This window comes from Scardinius erythrophthalmus, assembly GCF_964197995.2.
Source record: "Scardinius erythrophthalmus genome assembly, chromosome: 10".
Classification (NCBI taxonomy): Eukaryota; Metazoa; Chordata; class Actinopteri; order Cypriniformes; family Leuciscidae; genus Scardinius; species Scardinius erythrophthalmus.
Genome location: NC_138230.1, coordinates 28,042,454 through 28,061,237, shown reverse-complemented (window position 1 = coordinate 28,061,237; position 18,784 = coordinate 28,042,454). Strand labels below are relative to the sequence as shown.

The 18,784-nt window shown below is 38.5% G+C and overlaps 1 protein-coding gene across 1 annotated transcript in view; it reads left to right on the top strand.

Annotated features, from left to right (window-relative positions):
* The window catches only part of arid1ab (AT-rich interactive domain 1Ab), a 110,259-nt gene that overhangs the window by 86,905 nt on the left and 4,570 nt on the right, over nucleotides 1–18,784 (top strand). The window contains exons 9-17 of the mRNA XM_081377340.1: nucleotides 3,742–3,881; nucleotides 4,007–4,104; nucleotides 4,516–4,725; nucleotides 4,901–5,105; nucleotides 17,084–17,216; nucleotides 17,342–17,514; nucleotides 17,994–18,135; nucleotides 18,333–18,443; nucleotides 18,616–18,715. Of these exons, the coding sequence (XP_081233466.1) occupies nucleotides 3,742–3,881; nucleotides 4,007–4,104; nucleotides 4,516–4,725; nucleotides 4,901–5,105; nucleotides 17,084–17,216; nucleotides 17,342–17,514; nucleotides 17,994–18,135; nucleotides 18,333–18,443; nucleotides 18,616–18,715 (1,312 nt within the window). The remainder of the gene's footprint in view (nucleotides 1–3,741; nucleotides 3,882–4,006; nucleotides 4,105–4,515; nucleotides 4,726–4,900; nucleotides 5,106–17,083; nucleotides 17,217–17,341; nucleotides 17,515–17,993; nucleotides 18,136–18,332; nucleotides 18,444–18,615; nucleotides 18,716–18,784) is intronic.

Here is an 18,784-nt window from a genome sequence, read left to right as displayed (position 1 = left end):
CATTGAGAAGTGCCGTGCAGAATACAGGCCCTCTTGGACAAAAAAAAAAAAATAGTTTGGATCTGATCTGACAATGCCAGTTCTTCAGTGTGAGAACAAGCTCATTGGTCAGTGCCATTCACGCAAGAGTCCATTCCACTTATTGTCAATGCAAATTTAAAAAATGCTTGATTATATGGTCGTAGTTGCTATCAGCAGGTAGTTGAGTGTGATCATATACAGTAACAATAACCATTTATATTGCGGAAAATATTTTAACGTGACTTCAAGCAAGTATGCAATCTAATTAAAAATCCTTGACGCAATAACGCAAATATATTTATGAAGCACTCAAAACTGTCATTAACTTAATTTGCATCACTCAGTTAAATGATCTTGGGAGTCGGGAGTTTTTCCAACTGAGCATCTATAATGACACAATTCCTGTAACCCTGGTTGGCAGAAATTTCTATTCTAACCCCTTAACCCGATTTTGCTTCTCTGTTTGCGATCGGATCATTTTAAGCAGCTAAACTCCATGAAAGTTTTCAACTATCCACTAAGCAAATTCTTTCAAACAATCAGTCCAAAAACAGTGCTTGTAGGTAAAGAAAACAAGGCTTATTTCATCAGAGATGTCAGATAGAAAAGTGACTCATGGCCAGTTTTCAGTGAATTATTCATTCCAGTGTGTTTCTCGCTTTAAATATTCTGTCAAACTCTGTGATTGTTTCTGAAGAGTGTGAGCCCTCACGCGTCGCGCTGTGTGAAATACAGACTGAACGGAACGTCAAAACATCCCACCATGGCCAGATGATATGCAAACTACATTTCTCAGCTGGATAAAGCAAACCAGCTTCTCGCTAGTAAAGTTTTGATGGATGCGAATTGTAATCAAGGTAAATACGATTGCAGTAACGTACAGGAGTCGTACAGTAAGCACGCGTGAGTCCGTTATTATTGATGCGCAAACAAACCAAACTGTGAATGTGCTCTCTTGAGGCACTGATCGCACATTGCATTTATGCATTGACAAATTTTAGTACATTCACGTTGTTTTTGCTCAAACATTCAGGGTAATGTTTTTATCTGTCATGTGTATGTTGCTGTGTTTAGTAATCCTGAATGGATCCGTGTACTGTAGTAGGCATATAATGCAGTCATGTCAAGGCAGTTGGTTTAAGTTTTTTTTTTGGGCATCTCCATGTGGTCCTGTTCAGGATCCAAATTGATATGTCTAAAATGTAAACAAGTTCTAAAAATCTCTAAACAAGCTATTTGCTGTTGCACTGTACACATACTATACACTGTGAATTCTGACTTTTTTTTCTGTAATTTTTTTTAATCTGTGTGCTTTGGTGTGCATAAATTTATGAATTATATGGACTCCTTATACACTCCTGAACAAAATCTTAAGGTTGGGGGAAACATTACAAGTATTCACATTTCACGATGGTGGATCGTAACTGTGTTGTAAGTATTGCTTCAAAATGCCAAAAGAAGAAACGAAAAATAGAGAATGGGCAATTTATTGAGAACTGCATTTAAACTCGAACAGGCTGTTCATCAGCTGATCAACGCGCAATCGCTGCGTTTGGACGCAGTAAGACAGTCATTTTACTTAAAAGATCCTTAGAGTTATGGGACAAAAAAGTCAAGTGGTAGACCCCAAAAAATTTCACAATTGTCTGTGAAGACATGGGCCGATCCTCGACCCAAATTAAGGCCCTTACTTATGCTGACTGCAGCCCAATAGCCATAAGACGTCATCTGTGAGAGAAGGGCCATACATTATTACAGGACGTTTGCAGGTACAGAAGTTTCATGAACACAAACATCCGAAGCGCGCACCCAGAAAACCTGCGTCTCAGATTCAGATACTGAATTGAAATCTTTCACCTCTTGGGCTTGTACGGACTAATTCACACAAGAATATGTAAAAACACCTGTCTTGGCGAGTATCCTAGTAAAAATAGTCGGTTATATCTCAAGTAAATGTAGACTATATATTCATATTGTGCCTGTGCATTCAGCCTTAAAGGTACAGCAGTCTAATAAACCTGCAAATAAATCACTCACTGCTCTTATACAGTGATGAATATGCAGTGATATTTCACATTTGTTTACTTTGTTCTATTATATTTATTTGTGCTATTTATAATTTGTTCTTATTACTGACTGCTTGTCTTTAATGTTTTAAATTCACATTATGCTAGTAGTTTTTGCTGTAGTATAAATTTTATCAAAAAGTATCTAATGTTTTAAATTCACATTAAGCTAGTAGTTTTTGCTGCAGTGTCAGAATTTTTACGTACAATGCGAAAGTTTAACACAACCTCTGGTGTTGGAATGATCACATAAGCCGCTTTCCGACCAAGTAGTTACAGGAACTTAATTATAGGAACTGTCCACTTCTAAACAGTTCTATGAACTACTCTCCCCCAAACTCGGTTTTGCTGTTTGTGTTCGCACTGGCCAAGTGGCCATAGGAACTGGTAGGAGGGGTAAGGGAGTGACACAAGCACGGTGACTTTTATTTTGGCGGAGCGACGGACCTTTATTTTTTCGGCGCTGAGAACGCCAGAGCAAACAATGCTCACATTCTCTGTGTTTATTAGTTAGCGATCTGTCTAACAGTACTGTTTAACGTTATTAGATAGTATTGTTATAGAAAGTACACAGTATATGAAAAAAAGGCTATTAGCCTATGCCTTGTGGTTGATGTCCAGTGTTGCTAGCTGAGCAGAAATACATAATCATGTTTGACTTGGTCCCCTCAAAGTTGCATTGGATTTTCTCTTCAGCATAAAGGTTTAGAGGCCCATCTATCACTGTTTTCCATGTTTGTATCTAGTTTCTGGAGTAAATATATAGGCTATAATCTGTGTGTTTACATATAGCTGTTTTAAAAATGGCAGGTGCTGGTGTTTTGCGTGCGTTCGGTCATCAGTGTACACTGACGTCACGGGTAGTTCCTATAGTGCTGGTTTAGACCCTGCTCTTAAGAAGGAGCTAAATTAGTTCCTCCAAATGGTCGTTCCTAGTCGGCGTGTTCGCACCGCAGGAAGATACGGGTACTTTAGCCAATAGTTCTAGGAACTGTGAAAAGGTTCCTCTGGTCGGAAAGCGGCTATAGCTGAATCTCTCTTGTGCCTTTTGGAAACAAACAGGTTGGTAACATAATAGGCAAGTGCATGTCGTGAGTGAATGATATGTAGAGATCACTTGGAAATTTTAATTTATCGCTTTTCTTTAAACGCTTTTATACAACCCTGACTCTGTGGTAGTCCTGGTGCTCCATATGTCGATCCTTCCCTGCTCACTTTACAATGAAATTCACTGCATTACAGCATCGGTAAAGTTTGAACACGCATTGATTCATTTGTTTGAGCTCAGAATTATAGATTTCGATTAGCTAGTATTGTTTCCCCACCCTCAGGTTAATGGGTTTTTTTTGCAGAAAAAGGTTGAAATAAGACAAATAATGCAGAGTTTGCTTGATATTACATTTAAATTCTGCAGTCGCAAAACCATAACATCCTGGAGGGACTGCCAGTAGAATCAGACTTGCAGCAGAGATTTTACATTCCGGGGGAGCACAGCTGGAGTCAGTCTGATCATACTGTGAGAGCTGAAGATGAGATCATAACAGTGAGAGTGAAGGCAGTGTGTTGAAAGAGACAATGGAAGATCATCTGAGTCATTCATACCTTTTAAGATTTTTCAGTTAAGTCAAATTTTTTACAATTGTTTCTCTCCTAGACCGCCTGGATTTCCCAACATGAACCAAGGAATGATGGGAGCTGGATCTCCATATGCACCACCCATGAACAGCATGCAGGGTATGATGAATCAAGCAGGACCGTACCCCATGCCTGGCAACATGTCCAATAACTCTGCAGGTAAGCACTGAACTTCCTGTATTTTTCTTTCGGTTTTCTTCACACATCAGGTTTTGTCGGCACATTTTTTTAGATGTTTTCTAGTGATAGCCCACAATGACAATGTTTTTCAATTTGTCTCATAGGCATGGCTCCCAGTCCAGAGTTTGGCATGGACAAACTCAACCAATCTCAGAAGTTGAATAACAAAGTGGATGGGACTCCTAAGACTGAATCAAAAAAGGTGAAGAGCTATTAATATTTAAATGGGTCTCGGCCTTAGTTTTGTTGGCCGACATGCCTCTCTTAAGCTCAAGGACATGGGCCTCTCTGAGCTTTGTGAACAGCGCTTGACTGATCATCTGTAGGGAGGGTTGTGAATGCCGGAGAATGTACATGGGGAGGAATGCACATTCAGGGGTTTTGAAATTGCTCCCTGCAGTCCTGGCTTTATACATCATTAATGAAAATGCTTTTCCACTGAAATGCACATTGCACATATACACAGTGTTGATAGATCCGTGTATTGATAGTGAGCCCCCTCCCCCCCCTTGCTTCCTGTTTATGAAAATTGCATGTTTTTTCCCCCATAACTAAACAGCAGGAATCTACTATATGCATCCATTTTTCCATTTTTGCTTTTTCATCCTTGCAGAAGTCGAGTTCCTCTACTACCACTAATGAGAAGATAACCCGTCTGTATGAGCTCGGTCCAGAACCAGAGCGGAAAATGTGGGTGGATCGTTACCTTGCATTTGCTGAGGAGAAAGCAATGGGCATGAACAATCTCCCTGCGGTGGGCCGCAAACCCCTTGACCTCTTTCGCCTCTACGTGTCCGTCAAAGAGATTGGCGGCCTCACTCAGGTGTGGAGATGAACTTCTCCTGATATGGTAGCTGTAAATTACAGAATGGTTTCATTAGGAGTTATTTGTGATTTGCATATGAAATGCTTATTTTGGTTTCTGTTGGCTTTGGAGTTCACTAAATGTCTCTTCAGCCTGTCACAGACATTAAATTGTGTCTGTCTGCTGTTATCAGGTGAACAAGAATAAAAAGTGGAGGGAATTAGCCACTAACCTAAATGTGGGCACATCCAGTAGTGCGGCCAGCTCTCTGAAGAAACAGTACATCCAGTGTCTCTACGCCTTTGAGTGCAAGATCGAGCGAGGGGAAGACCCTCCACCCGACTTCTTCAACACTGACCCTAAAAAGAACCAGGCCAAGGTTCAGCCCCCGTCACCAGGTCAGTGCATACATGCCCAACAACTGGAAACTGTTTTTTTTTTGGTCATAATACCTTGATCTGAAACTAAATCCAATGCCACGCCATAACCAGGTGTGATGCAAAAAGGCATATTTCACATGCTAGTTCTTCAGTCTTTCATTTTTGCCATGTTGCACTGGGTAGCCCTGCCATTGTGCAATCTTATTGGTCCACAATCCCTCTTCACAGAGATGTGTATTAAACATCAAATATGTTCTCACTATTTGTGAGATTTGGTGCTTGCTTTCAGCATTTGTCTTTCTGGTGTAAGATTACCACAGTGTTGTGCAGATTTGAAGCATATGAATTTGAAGGAAAGGTTAATGTGTTGTTGTACTGAGTCAGTTTCCCAAATGCAGGTACGATGTTTTCATGATGTCCAGGTAAGCTGACATAATCAGACTTGAAAGACGATAACTACCTGGACATAAACCTCTTCCCATTGCCCTCATAATGCACCTGTAACCAGCTAGATTAATGTGGTTGTAAATGTGACATTATAGTGTGCATGTCTTGTTTTAATGGAATTTTTCTTTGATGTGGTTTAATACAGCTGGTAATGTTTGTACGCCAACATTTGACGTTAATTTCTTGTGTCGTTTATAGTGATTTACTGCACTGCTAGCTACCTCTCCTTTCTGCTGCGATATCATAGTTTATTTATACCCTTCTGTACTTCTATCTTCAGGGCTGGAAAATATATTGATGAATTTTGCTGCTGAAATTAAAGTTTCCATTTTGCTAAAAACAGGAAATAAAGTTTGGACAGTTCAATTTGGGTAATTGGGTACTTGAACTTGGTATTCTGTTCAGGGCATTGTGCACTCAGATGAACATAATTATCGCAATATAATTTTTCTCGATAAAACGATATCAAGAGTTCGATAAATGTTCGATAATGTTTATGCGCCAAAAGCGGAACGAAACTCATTTGAACCGCGCGCCACACGGACCGTTTATCCACTCGGCTCAAAGTCCAAACAGCAGCGCAGCGCGAGCTCACTAGAGCAGATGTCAGGAGATCCAGTGAGAAGCGCTTGAATTCAGCGAAGAACACAAATGTCTCAGTGATTTAAACCAGTTTAAAGGCAGATGAAACAGCGCTGACAAACAGGAGAAACACTGCGCAACGATACAGTCATAAGGCTTTTACGTCTACAATTCCCATCATTTACCATGGATTTACTGTAACGTTACCCTAGTAATATTAACCGCACCATGAAATGTGGGATATGCATATTGAATTGTATTATATTATTAATGTAGACCAGGGGTGCCCAATCCTGCTCCTGCCGATCGACTGTCCTGCACAATTCATCTCCAACCCTAATCAAACACACCTGAAGCAACCAATTAAGGTCTTCAGGATCTCTTGAAAATTAAAGGCAGGTGTGTTTGATTAGGGTTGCAGATGAACTGTGCAGTACAGTCGATCGGCGGGAGCAGATTGGGCACCCCTGATGTAGACAATGTATTAAAGGACTAATGGAATATCATTACAGTATTTAATAATGCATTTAGGCTACTGTTTTTCATACAAATACCATAGAAACCATAAAGTTACATTTTGCCATGATAGTGAGATGCTGTAGGCTATGCCTGGTTTTATCTGTGGTTATCATGCAGGGAACTACACTAACCTTTTCCACTGGTGGCACTTGCGCTACTAACTTTTTCAGTTACTGGCGCAAAACATGATTTGGTCGCACAAATTGTTTATAGTAAGCCTCTCTGAATAATAATGAACAATAATGAAACTGTATTGCATACAAATGTGCTTTTTATTTTACTTGCCATCTTTTAAACCACATGCCTTCTTGTTTTTGTTTTCTTTAACATTGGTTGGGATAGATTTACTGCAATAGAAAATACAGTACACAACAAAGTGCAAAATGAATTTCAACATGCTATGGTTGGCACAGATGGGCAGACTCCTGAACTCTTAAGTAGTGATGCACCGATGTGAAAATTGTGGCCGATACCGATAATAACCGATATTAATTGCTGTTATGGCCGATATCGATATCTCTGTATAGAAAACAAATTTACTGATAATCAAATAAAGAGAAATTTTCCAAAACACTTTTTTTTTTTTTTTTTTTTTTTTTACTTTAGAAATGACTTGTGTTGGGCACCTTTACCTGTGTGCAAATAAGAAACCCCTAGAAAACAGTAAAAAAAAAAAAAACGGTGTACATTAAAGATAGGCTACTGAATTTATTATTCCAATAACCAAATATGACACTAAATAGCACAGGGAAAAGGGCTTCTATTTTTGACGTGCTGTCTTTGCATTTGAACATTGCACATTTTAAACAAGACAGGCATTAGCTGCATAAATGTTAGCCAATACAAACATATTTATAGAAAACAGTTGACAATGAATAGACAGGAGTCCAATAATAGCATAATGAATCACTTATTCTAAAAATAATATCAAGTAGGCTAAGTTTGACGAATCCGAGATATAACGAGGGCTGTGTTGTAAAACGTCCGTCATTTAACGAATTTTAAAGGGGTCATATAATGGTACATGCACTTTTACAAGTTGATTGCACTGAAATGTCTGTTGGCAGTGCCTGTACACAACCATCCTATCATGATAAAAATCCATCCAGTGGTTTTGTTTTAATCTCCTTATATGTTTGACCCTCTCTGAAATCAAGCCGTTCGATATTGTGACGTCATAATATCCAACGCCCCTCCCGCGATTGCTGAGTGACAGCCGTGTTTCAACACAAGACCCGCCCTGAGCGAGCTGTGACAGCTGTGTCGTCATAGTAGTCCGCCATTGTTGATATGCTGGAGCAGAATGGCGTCTAAGCGATTGTGGTGTTCTGTTCTTAGATGTAATAAGGAACACAGCAGTCATTTGGATGTTCCTAAATCCGAGCCGTTGAAGATGCAGTGGCTGAGTTTTGTTTTTGAAGCGATATGCCCAAAGGATTGACGCGGGGATTCCCTCACGGGGATTCCCCACGATTGTCCATGCTTTCATGTTTACCCGAATCATTTCACACCAGACAGCTTTACAAACGAGAAAAAACGGATCGGTACCAACGTGTTCCTGCTGAACCTCCAGAAGATGTGAGTGTAATGTTTTATTAACCTTTATATTAGTATTTATATTAATCTTTGCGAAATTTGCAAACCATGCTGCAGGCTTCACGATGAATGCATCTCTAAGGTTTACACTCAGGGTACATTACGGCATGTTTTCTATGTACGACGTTCTCATATAATTCATAATCCCACGTTTATAATGAACAACGCGTGGTTATTGTGTTAGAAACGGTGTACGCACAGAACAGAGGGGCGGGGTGAGCAAAGCTCATTATCATTTAAAGACACATGCACTGAAACGGCGTGCTAAAAACAGAGCTGTTTTTGACCAGGTAAAATGAGTGTTTTCTTACAATACTAATGAGAATTTTTAATTAAAGTATATTACAAACTTTCACAAAAATGGCATTATATGACCCCTTTAAAAACACGGATGGATAATACAATATGCTTTCCGACATTTTGACAGAAAAAAACCCAAGCAAGAACAAAATTTAAACTATAAACCGTCAATTTTCATTTTACAATTATCTTCTCTCTGTGTGTGCTCGCGCGCGTCCGTATTAGTGAGAGAGAGAGAGCTCGCGAGTCGCGCAGATACAATGGTACGTTTTAATCTAAGTAACGGTCGCGGGGCTGAAGCCAACTTGATGTGTTGAATGCACAGAGCACGTTATAAAACGTATTCTTAAAATACACATTTCTGTTTTAATAAATGCTCGTAGTAAATCATAGCACATTGCCTAAAACATAGGTACAAAAATAATCAGTGATACATTTGCGACCCATTAAAAATTTTGGTCGCAACGGCATTTCAAAAGGTCGCATATGCGACCATTTTGGTCGCAGTGTAGTTCCCTGTCATGATCTAAATGCATGATACTGGATGACCAATGGTTAAGTTTAATAAAACTCAAACTGTCAGAATATTACATTTTACCAAATAAAAATTAGCACATGCATAAACTAAGAAATTGTGCAATAAATATATTTATTTTAAGGAAAAATGACAAATGTTTGAATGTTCCACCTCAGATTTGTGAAATGTTCTCCTGTTTGGCAAGTGTTTGTCATGATATGTTCTGACAATAAAGAGTAGTTTAAAACCACAGTTAATGCTCTGGTTTCTACAACTTTCACTTAGGAGCAAAAATCTGCCTTTAAACTTGAAAGAAATAAAGATTTGACTTTTATCGTGATAATTATCGATATCGACTGATATAAAAGAAATTATCGTGATATTTTTTTTTTGCCATATCGCCCAGCCCTAGTTTTAGTGAAGTTTTTCGGCAATGAGCCGCCTCTGTGTTTTAGCCAAACAAGTTGCTACTTCACCATCCTTTTTGTTAATGGTGAAGTGCATCCACACTGCTTAATTGTTTACCTGTTGTAAGTAGTGTTGTCAAAATACTGAAATTTCTAATTTCGATACGATAACTTAAAAAGTATCGATGTTCGATACCTGTTTCGAGACCATGGGGAATTTGCCACAAATAGTAGATATTTTTAATATTATCTTATTTTTTGTCCATCCATTGAAAGTCTAGGAAATCAATATTTTCTAAATGCTTTAAAAAGTATGTAAGCATACCACTTTTAAAAATCCACTTTTGCATGGTGTTTGGACATAAATGTGTGTTGGCAGTGTGTGAACACAATCAAACTACATTGATAAAAATCCACCCACTGCTTTTTTTTTTTTTTTTTAAATCCCCATTAAACCAAAGCAGTCATTAAACATGCCGTTTTGATTCTCTGAGCATGGATGGATTTAAGAGTGAACATAAGTCTTAATTTTCTACCAAGATCTGAGCCACTGAGGACACAGTGGATTCGTTTTATTTTTGAAGGTAATGCGCCCCAAAATATACCTAAATTTGTTTGTCTGCACAAATTATTTTGCTCCAGACTGCTTTGTGAACGAGGGGCAATACAAGACAAGCTTTGCTAAAAAGTTGTTACTCGAGGATGGATTAGTACCAACTGTTCGTGATCCAGCTTATGCCGAGTTCACACTGAACAATTTTAGGCCCGATTTTCGCTCGCCGACAGGTTTTGTGAGATTGCTGACAAATGCCCGAAACCATAGGCAAATCGGTGCTCGTTCATGTGAGTGACAATCACGCAGTGTGAATGATCAAAGACCTGGGGCCGGTTTCACAAAGCTATTTTAGACCGGTCTATAGTGTTAGACAAGTCTAAAATTTGCTCATAGACAGTCTAATGCAAGTTAGACTGTTTCACAAAAATAAAGACTGACTTAATTTAGACCAAAAAAATTAGACACCTTACCCCCAGGCTAACTTAGGTCTAAGACTCTGTTACCTTGGCAACCAGCAGTAACAATCAGTTACATTACAAACGGGTACGGGATTACAAAGAAAAGGGAAAATGGCTCATAATTTAAACATTTATTCTTGTTACTAACGTTACATTCCCAAGTAAAATGTCCTTGTAACTGTTAGGGCCGTTACATAGTCAACGTGAGCAACGATCGACGCGCTCCCTTTCATACGCAAGCGTCACGGGCGATGCGTGAAATGCAATACACCGTGACTGTTCAACCGTCTATTTCGCTTCAAACGCTCGCTTTATACGCGCGTCCTATTCGCCTTAGACGCGCAAATGGATTCAAAATGTTCAAGCGTCGAACTAGACGCGAATTTGACGCTCTATTCGCGTTTGGTGTGAACGCTGCATAATAACAGGCTGCGATGTCAAGATTGCAATGCTGGAATGTGTGTGTGTATGTCAGAGAGAGAGATGGCAAGGGCGCGATCGAACAGTGGAAACATAAAAACATACTCCGTCATTTATACTCCTCCAACAAACACATATTTTCTGCTTGGGTAAACTGCACTGAGTGGTTGAATGCGCTTACTCGATCCGCCATGTTTTTTGTTTTGAAAAGTGTCTTTTACCCAGAATGCATTGCAGTGTAGTCCTACTTAAGATAGTCAGAGTCTTAAGTGCTTTGTGCAACGGTCTGATTTAGATGTCTATCTGAAGTCTGACTATCTACTATATCTAAGCCATAGTCAAAGTCTATCTTTGTGAAACCGGCCCCCGATCTGAGACAATCGCAGACGAGTCGCTGACATCTGTGAGATATTTGGCATACTAAATATCTGGACCTGCCGGTGATTCAAAATCCTGCGTTCTGACTGAAAACTACATCGGCGATGACCTACAGCCAATGAGAGAGCAAGATACAGGGCAGCGGGATGTTCAGGGAGGAGTTATAGACTAGAATACCAGTATTTTAATAGATATATTTACAATTATATCAAACAGAAACAAAGCACAAACATTTGCTTGACCAGCCAGCAACAGCAGCACATTGCAAAATTATTTATTTACCCCCAACTCTCTGCAGAGCACTCAATCCTTGCTCCCTTCGTCTCCCCAACCATTTCCTCCTGCATAATCTGTTTTTTTTTTGTTCTCCTTTTCGCTGCAAATTAGCGCACAGACAATTTTGATCGCAATCTTCTTGCAGGCTATAATTTTTAATAACAATTTCAGTCTTGCGATATTTCCTTATCACTTCTCAACTTCTCACTTCACTTCTCACTTCACAATGTGTTTGGTTGTGTAACGTAGTTTGCGGACCAGACAGAAGTTGTCTGATATTCTTTCTTTTGTAAAGTCATGAGTTTGGAACCTCCTGTCGCCAATCCATCGTGCAGTGTGAACACAGCAGCAACTGAATGTTACCCCAGATAGTCATGCAGTGTGAAAAGAACAGTGACCCGACTACTTTGAAAATCTTGCAGTGTGAACTCGGCATTACAGTCTCCGGAGCGATACTGGTCACGGCAGTAATGAAAGGGACAGCACACACTTTATGACAGTTCAAGGTTTACAGATATAAAGTTTAACAGTTAATTAAGCACCTCCTGAAAAGGCATAAAGTCTGCAAATATTAGTTTACTGTTAGTTGTAACAAATAGTTTTGTGTAATTCGCTGTGTATGTTGATGATAATACAAGGGAGAGAGAGAGTTTATGGATAACTTTAATGCGCACTTCTTGTACTGTGATTCATTCAGCTCTTATGGTGATTTTGTGACGCTTCATCTTTTGTGTGATGTACAATAAACTTCATAAAACTCATTAAATTTTTGGCCATCATTCAGATGGGGTCTACTCTGCTACAACAGGCTTGTAGTGTAAAAGGAAAGTGACAACATAAGTTATAACTAGGGCTGTGAAAATAACGCGTTATCTTTTCTCAGATTAATTAATCGAAATCAACGCATTATTTTCACAGCCCTAGTTATAACTTATGTTGTCACCTTCCTTTTACACTACAAGCCTGTAGTAAAAAAAATAACGCAGATTAATCCATTCCGTATTGACCTTTGAACCTGGAGCCGTTCTAATCTAGCCACCATTCGACTTTAAAATGAAGGAGGGAGACGAGAACGCGCTGGCGCTGCCTGGATCATTGATTGGAACATTTACTTATAAAAAAACAGCCGGCATTTCAACGTTGATTCACCGGTGAACGTAAGGGACCAAGGTCGAATCAATGTTGGATTGTTTCGATTGTGCAAAACGAATCAACGTTGAAATCGTGACGTTGTTTCACTGTTGATGTCGTGACGTTGTTTCACCGTCTCTTCTTTCAATATGGGTGAATAAAGATTGTATGTCGACGTTGAACCAATGTTGAATTATGCTTCGGTTTTGCAAATTGAGTCAACGTTGATATCGTGACGTTGTTTCACCGTCTTACCTTTCATCATGGGATAATACAATTGTACATTCAATTACAACCTAGTTTGCAGTTGAAACATGAGTCATGACAATGCTGACTGAATTTGTGATTAACTGTACACTAAAATATTGTTAACTGTCAAATTACTTGCAGCAATGGCTTAAACACATTTAATAAAAATATAACACATGCTCGATTGTAAAACAAGTTTTATTCTGAAAAAAACAAGTCTAAAAATACTTTCTAAAACAGATGAAAAACATCTCAAATTGCAGCATTTTCGAAGTAATGTTAAAAACCTGTAGAAGCAAGTGTAAATAATGTTCATAATTTAATGTTTAACATTAAATGTATAATTTAATAATGTACAATAATTTAATAATGTTCAATTGTATTGTATCGATTGTATTGTATCGCTCACCCTTTGAACATTTGAACATTATTTCAATAACATGTTCAACACAATTATTAATAATAATGTTCAATTATTTGAACAGTGAAAATAATAATGAAAGAATTTTTGAACTTTAATGTCACTAATGCTGATTATTCATTGATTCATTTGAATTGAAATATTTAATACTTTCACAGCAAAAATTATGTATGCGATTTAATTTTAGATTGATTAATCACAGAGTATGTAATTAATTAGATTAAATTTTTTTAATTGATTGACAGCCCTAATTTATATGCAATTAAAATGCGATTAATTTCGATTAATTAATTATAAAGCCTCTAATTAATTAGATTTTTTTTTTAATCGAGTCCCGGCCCTAGTTATAACCATAATTAAACTAAGCCATACCTGTTAATTATAAATTAAAAGCATAGATAAATACAATCTTGCTCTCTTCTCATGACAGCAACTTGACAAGTACCAAATTGCGCTTAAACGTCAAGTACACCCAAAATTGTCAAAATGCCCATCTCAGCAAGTATTCACGTAAACACAGTCTGTTATGTCTTTAGTGAACAAACAGTTGAGAAAGAAAACAAATGTATAACAGTATATTGGATCTGTGCATTAGCTCTTGCAGTGACAGCAGCCTAATAAACCTGCAGCTGTCTTGTGTTAATGTTAATCAAACAACAAAAGACAAAAAAAGAAGAAAAAAAAATCACTCACTGCTCTTGACTGAATAACTTTTGTAACTTCTGTATTTAATTTTTACAATGAAAGAAAAGTTATTTTACATTTGATTACTTTATTCAATTTCTGCAGTATTTCTTACCTGAATAGTACTGTTAGACTAAGGCTGCAAAATACTATTACAAAATACTAATACAAAATACGATGCTATTTTGTTTTAGTATCGATATCGCGATAAGTGCATCTGCGATGTCAAGTATAGGGATTGTGGTTAATATGTAATCCGTAAAGACCAGGCACCTCGGTTCGAAACACGTGATTCTCGGAATAATTGCAAAGTTTAACCATCATAGAGTAAACGTTTATCATTTGCACGTGTTTTAGGTTTAAACATTCAAGCAATCTAAGTGCACAAAGAACTTGCGTGCTATTTTCTGTGCGCACAGACTGATCGGGATGCAGCGATTAACCGCAATTTAAAACATCATGGTTAATTATTTGCAAAGGCTCCGCAACACTGTGTTTCTGTTGCATGGAACTGAACTGTTGCAACTTGCATGAAACGAAAACAGTTACACCAGCTTAAAGTGCCGTGCTCCGAGAGACAGAGGTTATTTTCATTTCATTTTAATAAATTGTAGTAATATAGTGTAAATAGTGTATTTATTGTATCAAACATAGCATTTGGCTGCAATAGTGCCAAAGTGTCCAGCCTAGTATATGAAACTGGCATAAAGCATGGGTGTTACGTATGCTTAAGGAGACTGCTGGGTTATGCACTCCATTGTTTCAGTCCATCCAGCTGTTTTTCAATCCAAGAACACATTAAAGAGAGTAAGTTCTGTTGAAACTAAGATTACAAGAGAAATGGGGTGAGTTAAAGGGGATCCCTGTGATGTAGAGCATGTCCCCCCCCCCCCACCCCCCTTCCGGCAGATTGCGTTCTCCTGGCCCCTTAGGATTCAGAGGCAAACCCCTGGAGGGCTGAAACGAGGGGAGGGGGGTGTGAACGAAGGGGTTAGTGATATGTATAGTCAAGCTGGGTTTTTCTTCATCTTTTTTTTTTTTTTTCCTCCCCCCTTTTTATCTGTGTTTGAGGGATATCCTTGCCCAGAGGAGGGAGGCTGAGGTATTGTGCCATGTGTTAAAGAGCATGTGTGAAGTGTGAGATACGGATACGTCTGACCTGGCAGTGACCCCGATGTGTGTACGAGTTAATGAATGAAAGCATGAGTCATCCAACAGGCATGCCAGTAGTAATCGTCCTCTAGCTGGCCGCAAGATGAGCTGCAACATGTGGTGTACAAACATGCTGTTCATCCACACACATTTGTGTCTCTCTCGTCATCATTCCCTGCACTCTCTGACATTTACACACACATGCACAGTGGCTCAAGTCTACTTAAACATTATGGTGGTTGGGATTGGCATGAGCACTCAAGTATTTAAAAAAGAGACAGTAAAGTTTGATAAGGAAGTTCAAAACACTTCTCTATCAGACTATCAAACACTCTTATCAGATCCCAAAAGCAAACAAATGGTGCTAATACTGAAACCTTGATTGCCATAACAAAATGTCAGTTAGCCAGACAGTGATGAATTTATGATTCATTAAAATATTGGTTTCTGGGTTGTTCTAAGTGCAGGGCTCCAGACTATATATGAAACTGGCATAAAGACTAAAAAAAAGACTAAGTTAGTCTTGAAAAAAAGACTAACTTTTTTTACTAGGAGCACTGTAGCTGATATATACCACAATATAAACTAGTGTCTGTGAATATTAAACCACAAAAAATCTATTTAAATATTAATCCTGCATGTTCTGCGTGTCTCTGCGTGAATTAATGTTGCAGACACGCTGTTTGATTTACCACACACACACTTAAGCAAGCTTGACGCTCGCAGTGTTTTCAGTCTCTGCTGCCTCACGATATGAGACCATGAATGCATGAACTTCTTCTCCAGAGCCACTCTGAGTCTCACTTCATGAGCATTTTACCGTTTCATTTGAGAAACTATTATCATATACACACGCACAAACTCAAAGGTCTTTACGGCAACCGTAAAGTTTCTATAGTTAGTAGTTCGGTTTAACTTGAAGAAATTGACAGAAATAATTATATTAGGCTACTGTTGTACAGTAGATTTAGCTATGTCTCAATGTAGTAATAGTACTAATAATGTCTGAATAGAAAGTTGCTTCTTTTTCACTTTTTGTTTATTTAGTAAAGTAATGTTTACTTTTAAACAGCATGTAACCTTCAATGTTTATATGTATTATTTGCTTATGATTACCGTCATAAATACTCAATTAATTTTTTTTTTTTTTTTAAATAGTTAAATAAAATGGAAAAATAGTTCCAACGGATTTAGCTGTGGTACCGATATTGGTACAGAGAACTGTAAAATGTTAATGGTATTGGTACCGACTACTGGAATATCGTGACATCCCTAACCGGATGTTTTTAAAAGCTTTGCTTAAATGTGTGCTATAAAAAAAACTGCTCATTAACACCTGTTGAAATAGTGTTCTCAATTGAAGAATTAAGACATGGACTTGGAAACAGTATTTGATACGTCACAACCTAACAAGCGGATAGCTAAATGCAAAAGCACCAAAAATGGGGCCTCATTTGTAATGTTATGAATTGCATTTGAGTACTCTGTCTGTTTATCTGAATACTCAAGCGATCCAACTGACCACCCATGAGGCATATTGCCTCATCTTTCTCGGCACATGACTAAGCACTTAGCTGCTGGTTGAGTGGTAGTAATGGAGACTCTGTCATGCTGGGATAAGGAGTTTCAAACCTTAGGATGCTACTCTCTGAGCACTTAGCTGGCAGAGCACCTCTACCTGTGTCATCGGTGGGGGAAAGTCCTCAAATGAGATAAAGTGCCATGAAAAGTAGCTGATTTCAGGCTGGGGAAGGTTGCCTTCCCCCAAAAAAGGGATTTTTGTTTTCTGGTTTGTGTTCCTTAAAGCACAGTGTTTACTATTCACACAATATGACCACCTAAACTTCCTTTAGGATTTGCTGAGTGACAAATCTGATATCTCTCCCCCCCCCCCCCCCCCCAGCTGGATCAGGATCGTTACAGGGTCCTCAGACGCCTCAGTCGACCAGCAGTTCTATGGCCGAAGGTGGTGACCTGAAGCCCCCTACACCTGCCTCAACACCGCACAGTCAGATGCCACCCATGCCTGGTGCTAGGTACATGTCAATACTGTGCCTCTCTGTATCAACTGTATTATCAGTTTTTGGACAGGACATTCAGAATTAATTTCAAGGGTCACAGTCTCTCTCATTTGAGCTTACCGTCATTATGTCTCACACAGGAGCAGTGTGAATTTACAGGACCCGTTTGCTGATGGTGGGGATCCAGCTTTTTCCAGGCGTAACTCTGTCACCCCCAATTCAGGTTATCAGCCTGGTATGGGTGGACCAGACATGATGGGCCGCATGGGGCCTTATGAGCCAAATAAGGACCCCTTTGGTGGAATGAGAAAAGGTGACTCTTCTGGTCATATCCTTACAAAGTAATATTAAGGATCTCTTTTGTACATTTTTCTGTTTGTTTTCTTTGTAATATGAAGTTATCTCTCGTCAATATGTAGTAATCAGTTATATTCTGACCCAATTTATATGATGAAATCTTTATAGTTGTCCTGCTATAATATTGAGCCAACTGTTACCAGTTTACTCAGTGTAGCCAGTTTGTATGTACTTTGCTACATTAACATTTCAAACTTTCAAATTGTCTGCTCTCAGAAGAATTATGCACATCCTATGATTCTTATCCCAGTTGTTAAAAGGCTAACAATTTTTTTTAAAACCTGAAATTTACTAATTATACTTGTAAGTATAAGTTGTACTTTTAATGATTTGTCATGTAGTAAACAACACACGATGATAAGAATTATAAGTGGTACATAATATTTTAGTATACAAAAGAGGATGTTCAGTGTGTCTCTCTGCTTGCATTTTCAGCTGGTGAGCAGTTCATGAGCCCAAGTCAAGGCCCAAATAGTGGCATGGGTGAACAATATAACCGAGGCGCCCCAGGACCTATGGGCAATATGCCGATGGGTCAAAGACAACAGTACCCATATGGTCCAGGATACGACAGAAGGTGAGAGCATTTAATTGTGTTTTACCTTTTTATTAAATGTAGCCATTTAATTTATCACAGCTATGAAATCACTACTGAAATCTGATGAAGTGTTAATATTTAGTAGCTTTGCAGTGATTTTGACATTCCAACACAACCTAACCAAGTAGTGTCTTCAGTTGCTATTTTTAAAATGCCATTTCTTTATTTCCTTACAGACCAGACTCAAGTATGGGCCCAGATGGCAATATGGGTCCACAACCTAACATGATGCCTTCTGGTGCAGATGCAGGGATGTACTCACCTAACCGGCCCCCACAACAGCAGAGGTTAGCATTTAATTAAACTACACATAAAACTTGTTATATATTATTTAAGCATATATTATAGGCTTAAAATTTAAATTTCACAATTGCTTATTTCTATTGTTTGCTACTCACTATTAAACATCCATGCTTTTTGGGGCTTTCTGAAACTGGATGTATTTTTTTTGTTTTGCAGGCATGATTCTTACAGTAATCAATACCCTGGCCAAGGTGCTCCCCCTTGTGGACCATACCCAAACCAACAGTCAGGAATGTACCCACAACAACAACAACCGGTCAGTGCAACACAACCTTTAAAAAATTATTATATTATTGGTAGCTGTGTTATTGCCTAAGATCTAAAA